Source organism: Pteropus vampyrus, unplaced genomic scaffold (assembly GCF_000151845.1).
Source record: "Pteropus vampyrus isolate Shadow unplaced genomic scaffold, Pvam_2.0 Scaffold2, whole genome shotgun sequence".
In the NCBI taxonomy this organism is placed as follows: domain Eukaryota; kingdom Metazoa; phylum Chordata; class Mammalia; order Chiroptera; family Pteropodidae; genus Pteropus; species Pteropus vampyrus.
Genome location: NW_011888783.1, coordinates 12,614,057 through 12,632,813, shown reverse-complemented (window position 1 = coordinate 12,632,813; position 18,757 = coordinate 12,614,057). Strand labels below are relative to the sequence as shown.

Below are 18,757 nucleotides of genomic sequence, written 5' to 3'. Positions count from 1 at the left end.
TATCAGCTGGGGCTGACAGATGGTGGACTTGTTACGGGATGATACATGGAAACATAAAAGGCAAAATTAAAATTTGCTGATGAGACTTATTTCCTAACCTTTTAATCACTCACTGCTTTGTTTGAAACATTTTCTTGTAACTGAATTGAGTGCAGTGGAAAGTTTTATTTCCTTTTTGTATTTCTACTAATGCCTTTTCAACTACAGTACTAATTCATCTATGAATGCTTATGTCAAAGAAAAATACAACACTGCATATGCTTAAAGAAAATATAGAAGTGATTCACCACATATATATTTGTAAATTTATGCTTAGGCCACAGGTTTTTTACCTTGGACTTTCAGAAGTAAACAAGAGGTATGTAAATAACAGAATAGCCACATTATAATGTCACTCACATGAACAGGGGTGGGGGGGTGGGAGGTGGGCACAGACAAATTAGTTAACACTTTAATAAAATGAGCCGAACCCATTATAACAACAGCTCTTTATTACATGGATACACAGCAGACCAATCAATATTCCTTGACATTTAACAATCACATTCAATAAAAGCCTGTTAGTACATTCCTCAACACTCTAATTCTAAGGGGCTTCCTTCAAATTCCCTTTACAAAGCCGTGCACAAAGAAGAGGTTAAGCACCAGTAAGAAAGACTGTTGTTAGCAGCAGTTTTATTTATTCTTCATCATCATCATCATCATCATCACCATCATCACCATCATCAATAAACATGCAGTTTCTTCCTTCTATGTACATGGCATTGTAAATGGGTGCTACACTCTGCCTATGGTACAAAGTTTAGAAATACAATATACCAATACAAAGTTGAAGCCATTAAAAAGAGCTTAATAACAACTACCAGGAGATAATTACATCTGGAGTGTTGAAGGAATCTATGAAGAGATTTAGAAACAACACACAAAGTCAAACATTACAGTAAACATTTTACTTGGGAAGGAGTGAAAGGGGAACTTTTTATGTGCTGCTGAAGGGCTTTCTAAGTTGCTCCAAGTTTACTTCCTTTCTGCTATTATCTTTAAATACTGCAAAGCATTGTGAGCTGCATCACTCTGTGCATTGCCACAGGAGATCCCAGAGCCATGACAAACTGTGATGGGACTGGTAGACAGTTCAGCGAGACACTGATACTGTCCATTGGCACTCAGTTCCTCTGTAATGACATATTCAAACATGATGGTTAGATGGTTAGTCAGTATATATAAAATATATCCTTTGTATAAACAATACAATTTTTATCACTGTTTTTCTCCATAAGCATCCACGGTAGACTACTCCACTTACCATCTTTGTTATTCTTGTATAAACTAAAAACAAAACAATTGCTCAGCTATAGCATTTCTCAAACAAAGATTTGCTTCATTATCATCTAAGGGAACTGTAAAGAAATTCAGGTGTCTAGGCCTCACTCCAACCTGCTCAATCAGAAACGGGCAGAGTTGGGGGTTAGAACGGCCAGAGTCTTGCATTAAAAAAAAAAAAAATGTCCCAAGGCAATTCTAGTATGGCTAAACAGTGTTTGCAAATTACTGACCAGTACTTCTTTTAAAAGGAGAAAATTATTTGCTAGAAGACTGGGGAAATTGTATTTTTCACCATAAAGTCTAGAGTTATTTTCAGCAGACATGTGAACCAGGGAATACATGAGTCAGAGCAAGACTTCCCTTGTGCCTTCGTGTTCCTTAGTTATAAATCTGTGCGGAGCCCAGTTCCATCTTGTATATGGGTTAGGATGTTTTAAAAACAGTACCTAAACCCAAGAAACAAATGTTCTTCTCCTCAACTGATGAATCACTCTTATCAAAGATAAATAAATAAGACAAGGGGAAGAAGTAGAAACATGTGAGTTATGACTTATTTAAAGTGGTCATGATTAAATGTTATTTCAGGTAGAGTCAATATAGTGGAAAATATCCAGACACAATAGGATTATTTAATGCCTGAAGAGGCTTTCTAGTTGTAGCATCTACACTTTTATTATTTTTTTAATTGAGGTAAAATTCATACAATATAAAATTAACTATTTTTAAATTGAATTATTCAGTGGCATTTAGTGCAGTCACAATGTTGTGCAACCACCTCCATCTAATCACAAAACATTTTTGCCATTTCATCACCCCAAGAGGAAACCCCAAACCATTAAGCAGCTGCTTCCAACCTGCCTGCCCATGCCCCACAATCCCGGCCTCAGCCCTTGGCAACCACCAATCTGCATTCTGTCTCTATGAACTAATCTATTCTGGATATTTCATATAAATGGAATCATATAATATGTGACATTTCATGTCTGGCTTCTTTTACTTAGTATATTCCTGAGGTTCATCCATGTAGTAAATATCAGAACTTCATTCCTTTTCATGGCTGAGTAATATTTCATTGCATGTATATACCACAATTGATTTATCCATTATCTGTCATGGACATATAGGCTATTTCAACTTTCTGGCTATTATGACTAGCACAGCTATAAACATGTGTGTACAGGTATTTGTTTGTATATTAGTTTCCAATTCATTTGGATACATACCTAGTAGAGTTGCTGGGTCATAAGGCAACTCATTTGAGGTGCTGCAAAACTGTATTCCATAGCAGCTGAACCGTTTTACATTCCCACCAGCATTGCATGAGGGCTCTATTATCTCTACATCTTCACTAACATTTGTTACATTTTTCATCACAGCCATCTTAACGGGTGTGAATTGGTATCTCACAGTGGTTTTATTTCCCTGATGACCAATGATGTTGAGCATCTATCTTTTCATGTGCTTGCTGGCCTTTTGTATATCTTCTTTGGGGAACATCTAGATTCTTTTGAAGATATTTACATAGAAGGTAGCCAAATTAACACTGTGGTTTTTAGACTGCTGTCCTATATTTACAAGAAATACTTAGTTCTTTAAATCGTTAAGAAGCATTCCAAAAGCATCATTAATTTATGACCTAAACAATCATCTCAAGTTTCCTTCTTTTCCTAGATTCAAAACTTTCCATAGTCCTATCTATGACATAGCTTATTCATCTTTGTCTCAAATACTCAACGAAGCATAGACACTTAATAAATATTTGTTGAATGAATGGTCTTTCATCAACCACCTTTTCTGAGCATCTGTATGCACTAAATTCCCAGGTTTGGCCTCATTCTCAGTATATTAAGATACTGCACTTGACCCATCATTCAATCCTAAAGTGGCATAGAAAATCATAAGTTCTTTCAGTCCCTAAACACCCTACTTCCCAGTGCCAGGAGCTCTGACAAGTTAGGTCCCCACAGCTAACTGAAGCTGGAATAAGAGATATCAAATTTACACATTATACTGATGTTAAATCAAAACAATAAATGTATGCACCTTCACGCACATAACACACATTAGCTAGCTTTATATACTGAATTAAAAGAAAATCCAAACTGACTTGTTTTCCAGTCTGTTCACATTTGTCTATATAAATGATTAAGAGCTATAAAGAAGGGAAAATATGATAGCTGGAATGGGATAAAGCTATTAATTGATTTGACCCCTTTTATCTCCCAGAATTGGTGAGTACTGACAAAGTAGAGAGGTACGGCCCTCTCAAACTTCATATTTTCTAGAAATGTGGGTACCTTTATATTTGTCAATCTGCCCATCAGGGCTAGTTTAATAGACAGTGTATCTCTAGTTGCTCTTCCCCAAATCTGGTTCTACCACTGACAAGCTATGTAATCTTGGGCAAGTTTCTCAACCCTTCTGTGCCTTACTTTCTTCTCTTACATATAGAACCTACTTCACAGGGTTAGTTTGAGGATTCAGTCAGCTGATATATGTAATGTTCTTAAAATAGTGCCTGGCACATAGGAAAACTCTATAAATCTTAGCTATTGTTATTTTTATAACTGTACAGATGTTAGCTATTATTTATAAGAATGAAACATATCAATTATATAGATTACTGCCTGGTATTACAGTTAGAATCCTTGATCACGAAAATAAATTATAAAAGAAGTTTTTTTCTCAAACATATTTTTATTATTTTTCTGTTTTTTATTTTTTTAATTGAAGAAATGATTTAATTTTTTCTTTTCCCGTCTACCTCTTCCCTCCCACTTCCCCTCTGGTAACCATTAGTCCATTGTCCATGTCCATCAAACATATTTTTAAAAGAAAGATGTTTTGGGATAAACCAAAAAAAAAAATCATACCTATATCCAAATATGTTATATTAAAACCTTGTTCCTTGGCGATTTCACTAAGTAGCTGGATGTAATCTGTATTTGGAATACTGAGAAGGCTTCTTTTCAGTAAGTTGATCTTCTCACCAGGAGAATTCCTCAAGGAATGCCAAGTACATCCTAAAGAATGTCCTACTACATTTGTCTGAAAAACAGAGATGAAGATTAACACTCAACTAGGACTGGTTTCCAAAACTATAATTAAAAGTATTTAAAAGTCACTTACATTTAATATTTTATAAAGCATGGTTAACTTTACAATTTAAAATAGACAACACTAACTAGTACACACATTTAACAAATACCATAATCTTAAGAAAAAAGCATGTGCGATAATATACTTCCAATATTTAAAAATACTTTTGTGTAATACAAATGTCGCTCAGTTGAGTTTTATGATGGTTATATTATGCATGCTGGGTTTGAGAAGAACAAGTTATTCAAGGACATCAAAAGCTCTTCTCAGACTTATATTCCAGAACCCAACTGAGCTTATGTTTTTGTTTCTTTCTCTTTTTTCTTTATATTCTCCTATATCCTTCTCTTTCACCTCTATTTTTAGAATGCTTTGCATTTCCATGTTAGTTTATGGTAGTCAAATTGCTTTCCTATATTATGCTATTTAAAAAACCCAAAACAACTACTCTCTGTAGTAAGTAGGGCAACCTACCCTTAGGCTTACTTATTAATGAGCCCCGATAGAGGTTAAGAGAATTTCAAAAGATCACAGAGATGGTGGTGGTACAGTACTGAGTAATTTGTAAAATGTAAATAAAATTTTACATTCCTTGACTGAACCTTCAAACAATATATTTTTAAAAATTATAATTCATTCACATGGTAAAAAATACCTGCAGTAAGAACAAACAGCTAATGAAGAATAGTCTATTTTCCTTACCACCCCTTCCCCAAAGACTTCTGTTCCACTTCCCAGAGGCACTTGCTGTTAAACATTTCTTCAGTATCCTTCCATAAACAGTCTATGGATATTCAAGCACATGCACACATGTGATCTTTTTATACAAATATTATAGCTTACTCATCTACATCTTATTCATTTGTCTCATATTAGCACACACAAATACATTATATTTATCTTTAAATAGCATCCAACCAAAGGTTTTAGGTTTCTGGTTTCCTGCTTTTACAAACAGTTACAATAAAACTCTTTTGCACTGGGATGACTTTCTCTGTGGAATAATTTCTAAAAGTAGAATTGCTGAGTCGAAGAACATGTATGCTTTTAATTTTTTAAATATTCTAAACTGATATTTGAACCACTTCATACTCTCATCAAGTCTTGAAGGGTGCTTGTCTTCTCATGCCCTCACCAACACCAGATATTATCAAACTTTGTAGTTTTAGCCAATCTAAAAGATGAAATCAGTATCTTGTTTAACTTGCATGAATAAAGTTGAACATTTATTTTTTAACCATTTGTATTTCTTTTACTTGTCTTTTTTATTGGTAAGAGCTTTTTGTGTGGTAATGAAAACAGTTCCTTTATAGTTATATGTTGAAAATAACATCATATTTTTTGTTCATTTGTTTTTATTGAGATTTAACTGACATATTATATTAGTTTCAGATGTACAACAGTTCGTTTTGTATATATTGTAAAATGATCACTACAATAAGCCTAGTTAACATCTATCACCACACTTAAATTGTTTTCTTGTGATGAGAATTTTTTTTTTAATGGTGACATTGGTTAATGAAATCCAGTAAGTATGATGAGAGCTTTTAAGATGTACTCTCTTATCAACTTTCAAATATACAATCTCACTGTTTTTATTCTTGATTTACAGATCTTTTGCTGTGCAGTATGTATTCAAATTTACGAATCTTTCACTTTACAGTTTCTAGGTTTAAAAAGCTTTCCCCACACAAAGATTTAAAAAAAAATTCTTCCATGTTTTCAATCCTTATGTTCAAATCTTTGATCTATCTGAAATTTATTTTGGTATAAGAAATATTAAAAATAAATAAAGGAAACCTCATTTAAAATGGAGTCAGGAAGCCAAAAGAGAGCTCTCACTCACTATCACCAAGACCCCAAACAGCAGGACATACCACAGCAGGAGGAAGGAAGAATTTCTCCTTACCCAGCAAAAATGCCTCCAACTTTGTGTTTAGCTGGTTACCTTCAGGTTTAGGCTCCTCGGTTACAGCCCAGTCAATGAGAAGCTCTTATTAACTTGAATCCTTTGAAACACGCCCTCCCAAGCTTCTTGCTCCTTCCCCTAGAAATGTAAGCCCCTCTTCTGTTTTTCAGACTTGCCTAAGGTTCACATAGTTTGCCTGTCCAGAATTGCAATTCCTCTGCTCTTCCCAAATGAACCCATTTTGATGGTAAAATAACTGCCTTTTTTTTTTTTTAAGGTCTACAGGAATAAGGTAGCAACCAAATGATAGGTATGAGCGCACGCGCACATACACATACACACACCTTTCCCCCGTTGAAATGGCTGTAAGTTGTTTGTATATCATTTACTGAATAATCCATCCTCTCGCTCACTGATTTGAAATCTCACTGTTGTCATATACTTTGTTCCTATGTGGATTAGCATCTATACCTGGACTCTACAGTCTATTCCATTTATTTTTGTACCAGTACCTATTTTAACTATTACTATAGTTTTATTGTATAAAACTTCTTTTCTGGTAGCAGCCCATCTCTCATACTTTTCTTTTTCAGTTTTCTTGGCTGTTCTTGGGAGTTTATTTTTCCAGATAAACTTAGTAAGTTGTATCAAGGTCCAAAATAAATTCTGGTATATTTTGAGTGAGACTACATTACTTTTTTGTATGTTTACAATGTATTGACAATATTTACAATTCAAGACAGGTTTACATTTATTCATTTTCTATTATATTATCTATACTTATAGATATACATGTTACATATAAACATGTAACCATGATTGATTTTTTTTGGAGATATACTTTGATCTACAATAAGGAATTTTTAAAGTGTTGATTAGTAATGATTTCTAAATTTTGACAAATATCTTTTTGAAACCCATTGAGACAATTATGTTTTTGCTTCTTTGACTCATTAATGTGGTTAATTATGTTAACTGATTTACTAACCTTGAAATCGTCTTGCATTCCTGAAATAAAGCCTACTTGTCTATGGTATATTATTCTTTTAATGTTCTACTGAATAGTTCATTAAAATCTCAGCATAAAGGAAATTTTTTTTGTTGGGATTTGCTATTGTTAGGTTTTCGTGCTAGTTTTATGCTGGTTTTGGAGAACAAATTTAGAAGCTTTCTCTATGTTATATATATACTGCTGGGAAGAGTTGAAATAGTATTGGAAATAACCTCTTCCTTGAAGGTTCAACAGAATGCAACTGTAAACTTATCTGTGCTTTGCAATTTTAGCGTCATCTCTGATCCAATTTCAAAAGAAGTGAATGCAATATATTATATTTTCTTTTTCTTTCTTTCTTTTTTTTTTTTAAGGGAATATGGGCATGGGAGGGGGGCTGGGAATGAGTGGGTTTGGGTATGAGTGGGTGTTTATGGAGGTTGGTTTGGGGTATGTGCCCTGGGTGGGGGAACTGTGGGTATGGACTGGGGGCTGTGAGGGTGACTGGAGTGTGTGCATGCTTGCTTATGCATGCAGAGGTGGGGGCAGTGGTGTGGGTGTGGGTCTTTGGCTATGCCTATATTTTCTATTAAAAAATAAAACCGAAATTATATTACTTATGTACAGTCTTTGACTTTGTTCTACAGAATAAGCCTTCTTTTATTAAAAGCTCAGTGAGGATACTGCTGTAGTCCTCACTTCTTCTTTTCTACCTAATATACTACTCTCAGATAACGGACAAGACATACGTATGTACAACTATCAGAACATTAAGTAATATATCATGTGTGGCCCAATCTCTTAAGGTCTATTATCTGTATGCCCTGCTGCCTACTCAATATCTTCACTTAGATACTTCACAGACACTTCAAATTCAATATATCCTACATTTAGCTCATTATCTGCTCCCCCTCAAATGCTACTCAACTCTTGTACTCCCCATATTAATGAATGGTACCATCTATTCAGTTGCCAAGCTAAAAATGTTTATTTCTTCCTTTATCCTTAGTCCCCTCATCCAATGAATAACCATGCCCCTTCACTTTAGTTTTCTAAATAATTTTTAAATCCACTATTTCTACTATCGCTATCTTAGTTAGGCCACCATTATTTCTCATCTGCTTTCTCATCAAACTAAGCATTCTAGCATGTCTCTCTGATTCTAATATTCATTCATTCTTCATAATGTAGCCAAGTGATTTCTCTCCTAATGTATAAATTAGATCCTGTCCTTCCAGGTGAAAATTCTTTAATGACTTTGTACTACCCTCAGGATAAAGTTCAATCTCCTTAATATAGAAATTCTTGCAAGATTTAATTCCTCTTAACCTTTCTGGTCTCACGGTTTTAGACTCCCTCCAGTGCTATGCTCTAGCCATACCAAATTACTTAGGGTTTCTAGACCCATGTGATGTTTCGTCCATGGGTCTCTGCACATGCTCTTTCTTCTCTCTGAGATTCTTTCCCCCATCCTCATCTTATAGGTCTTGACTTAGCTTTTACTTAGTAGGATGCCTTCTCCTATATTCCTATAGCTCCCTCTGTGAAGACCAGTCTGTAGGGTTATTTTCTCTCTTTCAGTAGGCTATAAACATCTTAGGGGTAGAGACTATCTTATTCTCTGTGTGCCAGTACCCAGCACAAAGCTTGGCACATAGTATGAGGTCACTAAATGTTTGCTAAGTGGATAAATGAATGAATGAACAAAGGGATGGGAACACACTGTCAATCTGAAGGCAAAAATGACACTACTGGACTATCATCTTTAGATCCCATCGTATTATTCTGAATTTGACTAAGTCTCAAGCCTTTTCACTTGGTCATCCTGTGATCCTGGCTCACATACAGCAAGCGAAATGGGGTAGTGTGTAACTAAAAAATAAAGAGATTTTTTTTTTTTTACAAGTTCAACTCTGAAGTATCTCTAGAACGAGAAATCTAGGAAAGTTTCCTACAGTAAGAGATGCTTAATTACATTAACACCATAGCTGTATGATTATTACTCACTAAAGAAATGTGGTTCTCTGGAGAAATGTTACTGAATTTGGCAAGAAACTTCTCAGCAGCATTTCTCTTGGCTTGTTTTTTTGATGCTCCCTTTCCTAAATAAAGAAAAAGAAATGGTAGGTTTAGAAAAGAAATTAGTGTCCATAGAGAATGATCAAATGTACATTGCATTTAATCAGAGAACAACCTCATGGTTTTTATATACTAGTTTATTCTTCTGCTGACCTGACATCTTTGCTTGTTGTGATTCATATAGATAATCTTATATTTTTGAAGGTATTTCTTTTAACAATTCATCTTTAATAGTTATACTTTGTTTTTCTGTAACAGTTATATTTCCCTATACCTACTTTTAACGAGTTATATTTGGTTTAATTCTGACCAAATTTATCAAGGTACACTTGAATTATAACTCCTATGTCTCAATATATATTTCCTGCTTTCAATTTCCTATAAACTGACAACTATGCAGAATTCCTTGAACATGAATAAGAAGGGCATAGGAGATGCTGAAGTTGAAAGACACCATACATTTCATATACTTTCATGCTTCTGTTTTCTAGATTTAAAAACTGAGGCTCAGGGAACTTAAGTAATTTGTTTAACTTGCAAATCAAGGACTGCTTCAAGAACACGACCTCTCTCGAGGGCAAAAAGTTGATTAGTGGAAACTAAAATGTAGCCAGGTAAAATTCCAAGCCACTTTAAAAATGATAAAAACATGCTAGAAAAATTAATATAGGAATCCTTACTAGTACTTTACTTTTTTTCTTATAGTTTGTGGCCTTCACAACATAGAAGTTGCTATAATGCAAAAGGATAATTTCTGCTTTATTGTTATCTCACTGCGATGTTTTACCATCCACCTTCTTATCAATCATATTATTTTCAAATGTCATCTTTTTTCTAGTCCTATCTTCTAGAATAGCTGCTCAAACTCCAAGAGATTTACTATTGCTCTTTTTCTCTAAATGAGTTTTTTAGGTCACTAATACATCAATGAAGACTGCTTAAAGAGTTATTATTTGTCTTTCCGCTAACAACTCATGATTTAAAAAAAATATATCATATTAAGTAGTATAAGTAGTCTTAAGTCAAATATTATACTTAAATTCAACCACAAAGTTAGAGAAAGAACAGGAGTTTGTCAACTTTTTTCCCCACAGAAATATCTGAAAAGATATCATAACAGAAATTTCTATGGTCATCCATCATGTGAAAATATTTAAAATATCTTCAATTTGTGGACCCCGAGAAGAAAGATTCACTTAATGAGAAGGAATTTATCTGCTAAGATGGACTCCCATGGTCAACCAAGGGCCCACATTTTATAAATAATAAGAGCCTAGAGGCCATTTGCTGACAGGGGCTCCTCACGTACTCTGTAGACCAGGAAGAACATCAGACAGTACTCTCGGCTTCCTGCATGCACTATGCCTGATTTGTTTATGCCTTCTGAGTCAATCACTGCAGGGAAACTTCGGTTTCCTCATTCTACCAACAGACTAAGACTTGCCCCATCCAATCAGACTGTATAATGTGGATGCCTTATTTACATAAAACAGACCTAATTGGGAACCTGGGTGGAAATGTTTGATATGAAAGGTGGCCTCCCCTTCATCTCAGTGGAACACACTTTAGGTTGCTACCTAAATCTGTCTTCTAGGCTGTAGCTCCTTTTGCTCAAGTAAATGCTTTTTATTCTTTATTACAATCTAAAATTAATTTTGGTTTACAAATTCTATGAGGTAAAAAGAAATAAGTACCAGTTTCCATAAATGACTCTAGCCTGCAAATTGTGGTATATTCTCTCTTATGAGCAGGTCCGCCCTCCTGGGAAAGGGTATACTCAGGAAGTCTCCAGCCATGATGAATTGCCAATTCCTAGAAAATTGAGATGAGGCTTTAATAGTGATTTTTACTAGTCAATAGCTCAATCACATAAATGACATTCTTTCATGATTTTGATCCCATTTCTATTTATGTTTGAAAAGAATAATGATATCCTTCAATGGAAAAATGAGGGAAGACCCAACATTTCCCATAGATATTCCTGCATTTTATATCTAAGCCCACACTACCAAAACTGAAGCAGTTTCCTGTTATGAATGGTGTTCTTCCACCAAGCCACAGTGATCTGATATCAGAGTTCAAACAGAAAGATAAATTACTATTGCCCTTTTGGAAACATCAGATAAGATATCTACAGGTCTCACTGCCATCAGTTCCTAAAGCCTTGCCCTTCCTAGCTATAGAATTTTATTCCCACAGCTGGCTAACTACTATGTTCGATCAAGAGCAAGTGAGAAACAAACAAACAGACTTGAACGGAGGTTGAGAAAAGAAGAACTACAGAAAACTCATAGAGCAGGAAAAAGACCAAAGGACTGGTTGGATAATGGTTAGGGGAGTTGTCCAACAGAGCACACGAATAATCTGCAAGAAGGATATTCTGTTTGCGGAAATTCAAAGCTGAATACATATTTTTTGGTAGAATAAGCGAATAAACAGATTACTTCCCTATTCTCGAATTAGGTTACTCGATCTGGGTTCTCTATAAAGTCTTCTGTCTCAGCAGAAGTAGAAAGAGGTTTGTCACAAGAGTGGCAAGAAATATTCTTAAAGTATAAAACACTCTACCCATGTGCATTGAGGTCCTGTTGATCTCAAATGAGAATTCCACAAACCAAAGGCAGATACTGTATATGGAAGAAAATCCAAAACGTAAATAAATAGGAAAATGATTTCAAGTTAGCACTGTAACATCTAATGATCATAACTTGGAAAACAAAATATTACACCATCTTATCTTTAAAATATTAATTCCTTATTTTAGCCCTTGTGATATTAATTTATGAGACCTTTTTTTTCAGAAGACAAAATGTTAAGTATGGAAAAACTGTGCAACTTACCTGTAATGAACCAATCGGATTAAGCTGATTCTTTGGTTGCTTAGAAGGATCAGGCATTAAAGGGTCAGGAACTGCAAAGCTAAACATTTTTTTAAAGTGTTATAAAACTAAATATTTTTCCCAAAATTATTAAATAAATGACAAGCATTTTCTATTTAATGCTCTATGCCTTTGCTGTTGCTCTTCCTTCTATGGAACACCTTCCTCTCCCACCTCTTCTATGAGAATCTGATCCACGTATCACCCAAGGTATATATCAAATGCTACTTCCTCTAAAAAGCCTGTCCTTTTACTCGAATGGAACATAATTTCTCTCTCCTTTGAGCCACTATAACATTTGGTTTGACACTTTCTTAAGCAATTATTTTACCATAAATTACACACTCTTACAAATACATGGACTTTGTCCATCTCTTACCACGTTTCTCCTGCACAGACTGTAAAATACTTGATGGTAGGGCCTATGTATTACTTACCTTCATAAGCCTTGTAGGGCTTTTTATGTAATAGGTGCTTAATAAAATGTATTTTAATAAAGCACACTACACAAACATGAAAGACTAACAATTAGGAAATTTAACCTGGCAATGTGAATAATATAGATCACAAATGTAGCTTTTTCATTCAGGTAATTATGGAAGAATTTATCTATCTATCATCCATCCATCCATCCATCCATCCATCCATCCATCTATCTGTCTGTCTGTCTGTCTGTCTGTCTGTCTATCTATCTATCTATCTATCTATCTATCTATCTATCTATCTGACTTTGATCTATTATCTGCTCTATGTTAGGATAATCCTCCTAAGATTTAGATGTATCCTGAATAAAATAAATGGCCTGCATGAATCTGGTTTCAGCTTGTGGGGACTGCTATTAAAGAAAAAGAGAAAATCTCTTCTAAGTAGTATGAAATACTAGTTACTTGGGTGATGGGTGCCTGACACTGAATAAGCTGTATTCCAAGGTTACCTCCACCTAGGCAACTGAAGAGTCATCTCCTCCGTGACAAATGAGATTTAGTTATTGCCACTTCCCCAAGTTTCTTTCTTAGCTACCAGAATTTCAAGGTTTTTATAGACCGATGAGATATGAATATTCACTTATAGTGCTGCATGCCAAAGCTACCCAAATATTGTTATGGAGAAGTGAGAAAGTCTCTATATTAAATCAGGCCACTTTAGGCTTCATTAACGCTTAGTAATTCCCATCTTATCTATCAAGAAGCACAAATATATAGTAAAGTTTGTTAACTATTTTTGCTGACAAAGTGAAGTGCCGATGTGCAGGAAGGACACTTCATATGCTCATTTCTACAAATATATTTAACACTTTAGGTTGACCTATGGCCTGCACAGAAATAGCACGGCCATTACCAGTGAGAAGATCCAATGCCTGCCATGCTTTGCTGTCTAGAAAGCTAGCATAAATCAATTATAATGTATGACCCTACAGGATTAAGCATCATTTTGTGAGATCTAAGGCTTACAGTGGCTAGTTCTAAACTATCCAAATGGTTAGAATAATTTAAGAAAAAAGGAGGAGCATTAAATACATTCCTAAGTCAAGTTTTGCTATGGCTGGGAAGCAAAAAACCCATCCTAAATTTCCATGGGCCTCTGCCACAAGCTATGAGCAGATATACCAGATTGTACTCCAAATATACCTGAGTGCACATAAAGAGAAGCCACTAAAGGCACACCATGTTCCAGAGTGTGCCCATTAGAAACCAAAAGACACCACTTGATGACACATGAGATGTTCTAGGACCAATACTCTTTCCAAAAGTACCTAAAGTGATAACAAAATTTATTTTGGAAAGATATGTCAAGAATTAACATCCCACTTAACATCTGCTTGTATTCAGTATATGTTCTATAATAAAAGGAAATTTTTTTGTCTATTTCCAAATTAGAATTCCTAAAAGAATACTTTTAGCTGGTCTTTTCTACCTAAGTCTTAATACGGTAAGATGTTTGCCAGAAAAACTCTGGGTCTCTTACCGTACCCCATCTTAAAAAAAAATGTCTACTTCAAGAGAGCCTTCGTTTAACAGTTCATTGCTGGATTTAATTTCTTAAGGATAAAGTTATCTTTAATGGATAACAAGTTCTTACAAGAAAATAAAATTTTAGAGCTTGGTTCTAACAACTGTTCACTCTGTTGCATTTGTGAGCATGTTCAAACTTTTAATCTTACCTCAGCCATGATATTTTTGAGCTGCAGAATACAAAGAAATTTAGCTCACCAAATACTTGCATTGGCTTTCAAAATGTTTATGGCAGCTTCTGCAGCTCTATGTTTCGCCAGCTTCTTACTTGTACCTTCACCTGAAATCAGGTTAAGAAAAAAAGAGTATATACTGTGAAAATGTGAGGCTTGTGTAGATGTTTTTATAATTAAAAACAAAGTCACTACAGGTCTTACATATACACACCAGGTAATAAAAACATATACTACATACAGTTATATGCTATAATAAAATATTCAATACATAAATATATTTTAAAAACCTATGATTTAAAAAGTTATATGTATTTAATACTATGTAAACCTATATAAAAAATCTACATTGTGTCTACATTATATCATTTATTACATAAAGTGGTAATAAAGTAGACGACGTCACAGAAACTGGTAATATAGTAGACGACGTCACAGCTTCTAAAGAAATGCAGTTTAGTACGTTACTCCTCCCTATCTGCAGAGAAAAATTCTTCTGTAGTAGTTCCCTTTAAGGGAGCTACTTATAGCAAAATGTGCACAATTTTATTCCAACAGCCTGTCCTATACTGGATTAAACCCTTCAATTGGCTAAGCAGTCATAACCACACGCTGGGTCCAGTATGGGAAGGTTTATATAGGGAAGAAGTTGAGAGCTTATGTTATGCGTCTTCCATACAATCTGTATCCCTTACACGGGTAGCTAAGGGGGTGGCAGGGGATAGGCCTGACTAATCATTGAGACTGATGCCTAATTTCAGTAAGCAATCACACCTAGTATATGGTAAATGCAATTTTTTTCCATCTGTGTTCAAACTAGGTGTTGAGAAGCCTTCGAAAGTGCTATCAGAATGTTCATGTCCATTCTTCTGGTTTAAAAAAAGGGACTTGGAATCAATTTCAAGTGTGATCCTCAAGTGTCAGAGAATACACAAACCATACTCATTTATCCACTAACAAATGTATTAGGGATACAGTGGAGAACTAAACAGAGTCCCTACCTTTAAAGAGCACACAGCCTAGTGTAGGATTTAGTATATAAATAGGCATTTGAAATATGAAGTGGTACGCGTTACAACAGGCTTAAGTGCAACTATAGGGGAATACATGAATAGGGCAGCTCTTGGTGAGGATTCAGAAAGGTTTCATGAAGGAAGAGATAACAAATGAAGACTTGAAATATTAGTAAAAGCTAGTAATGTGAAAAAAGCTAGAGGTTAGGAAGAATATTATAGGCAGAGAAAAGAGCACCAGCAAAGGCTAAAAGGTAACACAGCATGGTGTTCTCAAGAGTCCTGAGTAGTTGGGTACAGCAGGAGCTTGAAGGAAGGAATTTTGAGACAAAAGGCTAGAGAGTTAGAGGGTAGAGAGAGCAGAGAGCAGTCTCCTAAATATGTGCTTCTCAAACTTTAATGTGCATAGGAATTGCCTGGGAATTTTGCTAAAACGCATACTCTGATCCAGTAGGACTGCCATGGGGCCTGATAGTCTGTATTACCTTCAAGTGCCCAGGTGAGATCAATGCTGCTGTTGATCACATTTGAGCAGCAAGGTTTTAAGTGATGGTAAGAAATCTGTATTTATCCAGAGGGTTATGTGAAAACTACTAAACAAATTTTAAGAGGAAGTGCATGAACAGATCTGAATGCCAGAAAGAACACTCTAGCTGTCCTGTGAAGAATGGACATCACAAGACTAGAAGCTGAAAGAACAGCTACAAGACTGTAGACATAATCCAAGTAGGTTATGACAGTGGCCTGAACAGTAGCAATGGGAAGACAAGAAGCAGACAGACTCGAGATATTTAGGTGACAGACTGGAATAGAGGCATAGGGAAGGGAAAGAGTCAAGAAGATGAGACCCAAATTTCTACTATGAGCAAATGGGTAATGCTGGTGCCTTTACTGAGCTAGGGAAAATAAGGGGAATAGGTCTGAGAGAGAAGATTCAGTTTGAGTCAAGGAATGAGGTGTCTTTGAGTCATCTAAGCAAAGATGTCCAGCAAACACAGGCTGATACACTGTTCTATAACTATGCCTAGGCTGAAGATAGATATTTCAGAATTTTCAGCTTTTAGATATTATTTGAAGCTGTGGAGGCAGATAAACTTGTACAGGAAGATAGGGTAGTGTGAGGAGAGTAGGGGACGTAGGCAGAACAGTTGCCATAGGTTGTTAATCTCTGGTCTGTAACACATTGAGAGGAAAAAGGCTACTTCTTGAATTTTTACTATTTAAAAATAGACCAGCTAAAGCAGTAATACAATGTTGATTCTATGGTTCGGATGAGGAATCTTCCAGCTAGCACCACCAATCCACCTGCCTCACATAGACAAAAAAAGTCAAAAATTTCTTAAAGTGTCTTCAATGAAAATAGCAGACTCTAGATTTTCAGGGATACAAACAAATGATGCTTTCAGATTACCAGATGGCAAAACTTCAGCCTTCTTGCTGAATATTTTTCTTGATATTCTTCTAAATTAAATTTAACATTCAATTTTTTTATTTACAATTACATAGATACATAAGAAATAAAATATCTACATTTCCAAATGGGCAACTTCAATTACCATTTGCTCAAATTCACAGACCATAATAATGTGAGTCTGAATTCTGAAACTTCATTGCTATGGGACCCTGGGCATGTTACTTATAATCTCTCTGAACCTATTTCGTCATGTATAAAAAAGGAGATAACAGCTTATTAAATACCTGTACAGTGTCAGGAACTAGAAGCTGCTATGCAATATCGTGAATTTGAGCCTTTTTCTTTCCTCATTTTGCTTTGGTACAGAACTGAAAGTGTCAAATGAGTCCAAACAGAAAGGGAGGAGGCTAAGAAAATTATGGGGTCATGCCTGCTGGCATCTGCTATAATCTATGAAAGTATAAAACATGACAGCACCTACTGATTCAGCTATGGCTACTCCAAGAACCTTTCCTGCTTGTCCCTAATTCTTGGAAGAACCCTAGGAGAATCCTAGGACATGTTCTGAGCTTCTCTTGGTATCTGGGGAAGAGAAAATTAGGGAGAATCAGATGAAGTTTGAAAACAATGACCTGAGATGAGAAGTCTGTTTCTAGATCCTGTTCCTCACAGCTGTTTCTAGTAAAAACGGCACTTTTCCAAACTGATAAGCAAGAAATACCAAGTCTTAACCGCCAACCCCCATGGTCATCGAGGTTAACTGTGCATACAGACCTGTGCAGGTTATGTCACCAACGGTTACTCTGAAGGTGAAAGTGGGGACGTGTATTTGAACATCGGATCTCTCACATTCGTATACCGGAATGTTCTTGGTCTTCATGCCGTATTCGTGTAATACCTGAATCGGGGTTTTCCCTGGCTTGGCTGTAATCATCTTCCCCAAACTGCAAAAACCAGAAAAAGGTGTGCTGCTCTGCATGCCAAAGCAGGCAGGGAAGCAGAAGCACGCAGAGGCTAGTCCTGGCTGCCACCAAGCTCCCCGGAGGCCAGGAGCAGTGCTGGCGAGGCGCACCATCTCCCGGACCCGTGGCGGCGGGCACAGGGCAGAGGCGGGTAGGGTGAGGGAGGTCTTTAAGGAGATAATTCAAGGACAAGTGCTGCACCCGCTCAGAACTAAACCCACAAATCCCAAACCACCAGAGGCTGCGTATCGTCCCCGCCCACCCCAGGCCGCAAGAGGGGCGGGGCCAGGCCGCAGATCTCCGCGGGCGCGCAGCCAGTCCGCCGCAGTCGCGGGGGGCGCGAGCGGCGGAAGGGGGCTTTACCCAGAATGCCGCTGGAGAGCCGGCTGCCCGCCCCCGCCTCTCCTGCGCACCACTCCCCACCCTGCTGGGCTCGGCCCCGATTCCCTGGGCGCTGACCTGAAGGTCTCGCTGTCCTCGCGCTCCAGCGGCGGGGCCGCGGCGCGATGCCTGCTCTGAGACATGGCGAGAAGGGACGGCTTGGAGGAGGGAGGAAGAGCTGTGCGGAGCGATGTCCTCGCCCCGGCGTCGGCCGGTCCCCGAAAGGAACACTCCAGCGCCGCCGCCTCCTCCCTTTTTCTGACTCCCCCTCTCCCCTTCTGGCTTGCGTCCCTCTTGCGAAGGGGACGGGCGGGGGTGGGGCGGAGGCGGGGTCTCGGTGCAGCCGCGGAGTTCCAGGCTCCCGGCCACTCCCCCTCGCTGATCCGGCTCGGGGTCCATCTCCTCGCCTGGTCCCGCCCACCGGCTCCAGGAGTGTGGAGCGCCTGCCCCCGCCCTCCTCTCTCTAGGCCCCGCCCCCTTTCCCAGCCCAGGTTTTCCTCCGCTCCGGCGGTGCCCAGC

General features: G+C 37.1%; 1 protein-coding gene across 1 annotated transcript; it reads right to left on the bottom strand.

The window, feature by feature from the left end:
• Positions 1–471: 471 nt before the first annotated feature.
• Positions 472–18,612, bottom strand: PRKRA (protein activator of interferon induced protein kinase EIF2AK2). Its single transcript, XM_011356795.2, has 8 exons — positions 18,317–18,612; positions 17,670–17,839; positions 14,494–14,575; positions 12,245–12,323; positions 11,099–11,216; positions 9,333–9,427; positions 4,200–4,374; positions 472–1,175 (listed from the first exon to the last, which is right to left on the bottom strand). Exons 1-8 carry the CDS (start codon positions 18,379–18,381, stop codon positions 1,018–1,020), a joined length of 942 nt encoding a protein of 313 aa, XP_011355097.1. The 5' UTR covers positions 18,382–18,612; the 3' UTR covers positions 472–1,017.
• Positions 18,613–18,757: the final 145 nt, after the last annotated feature.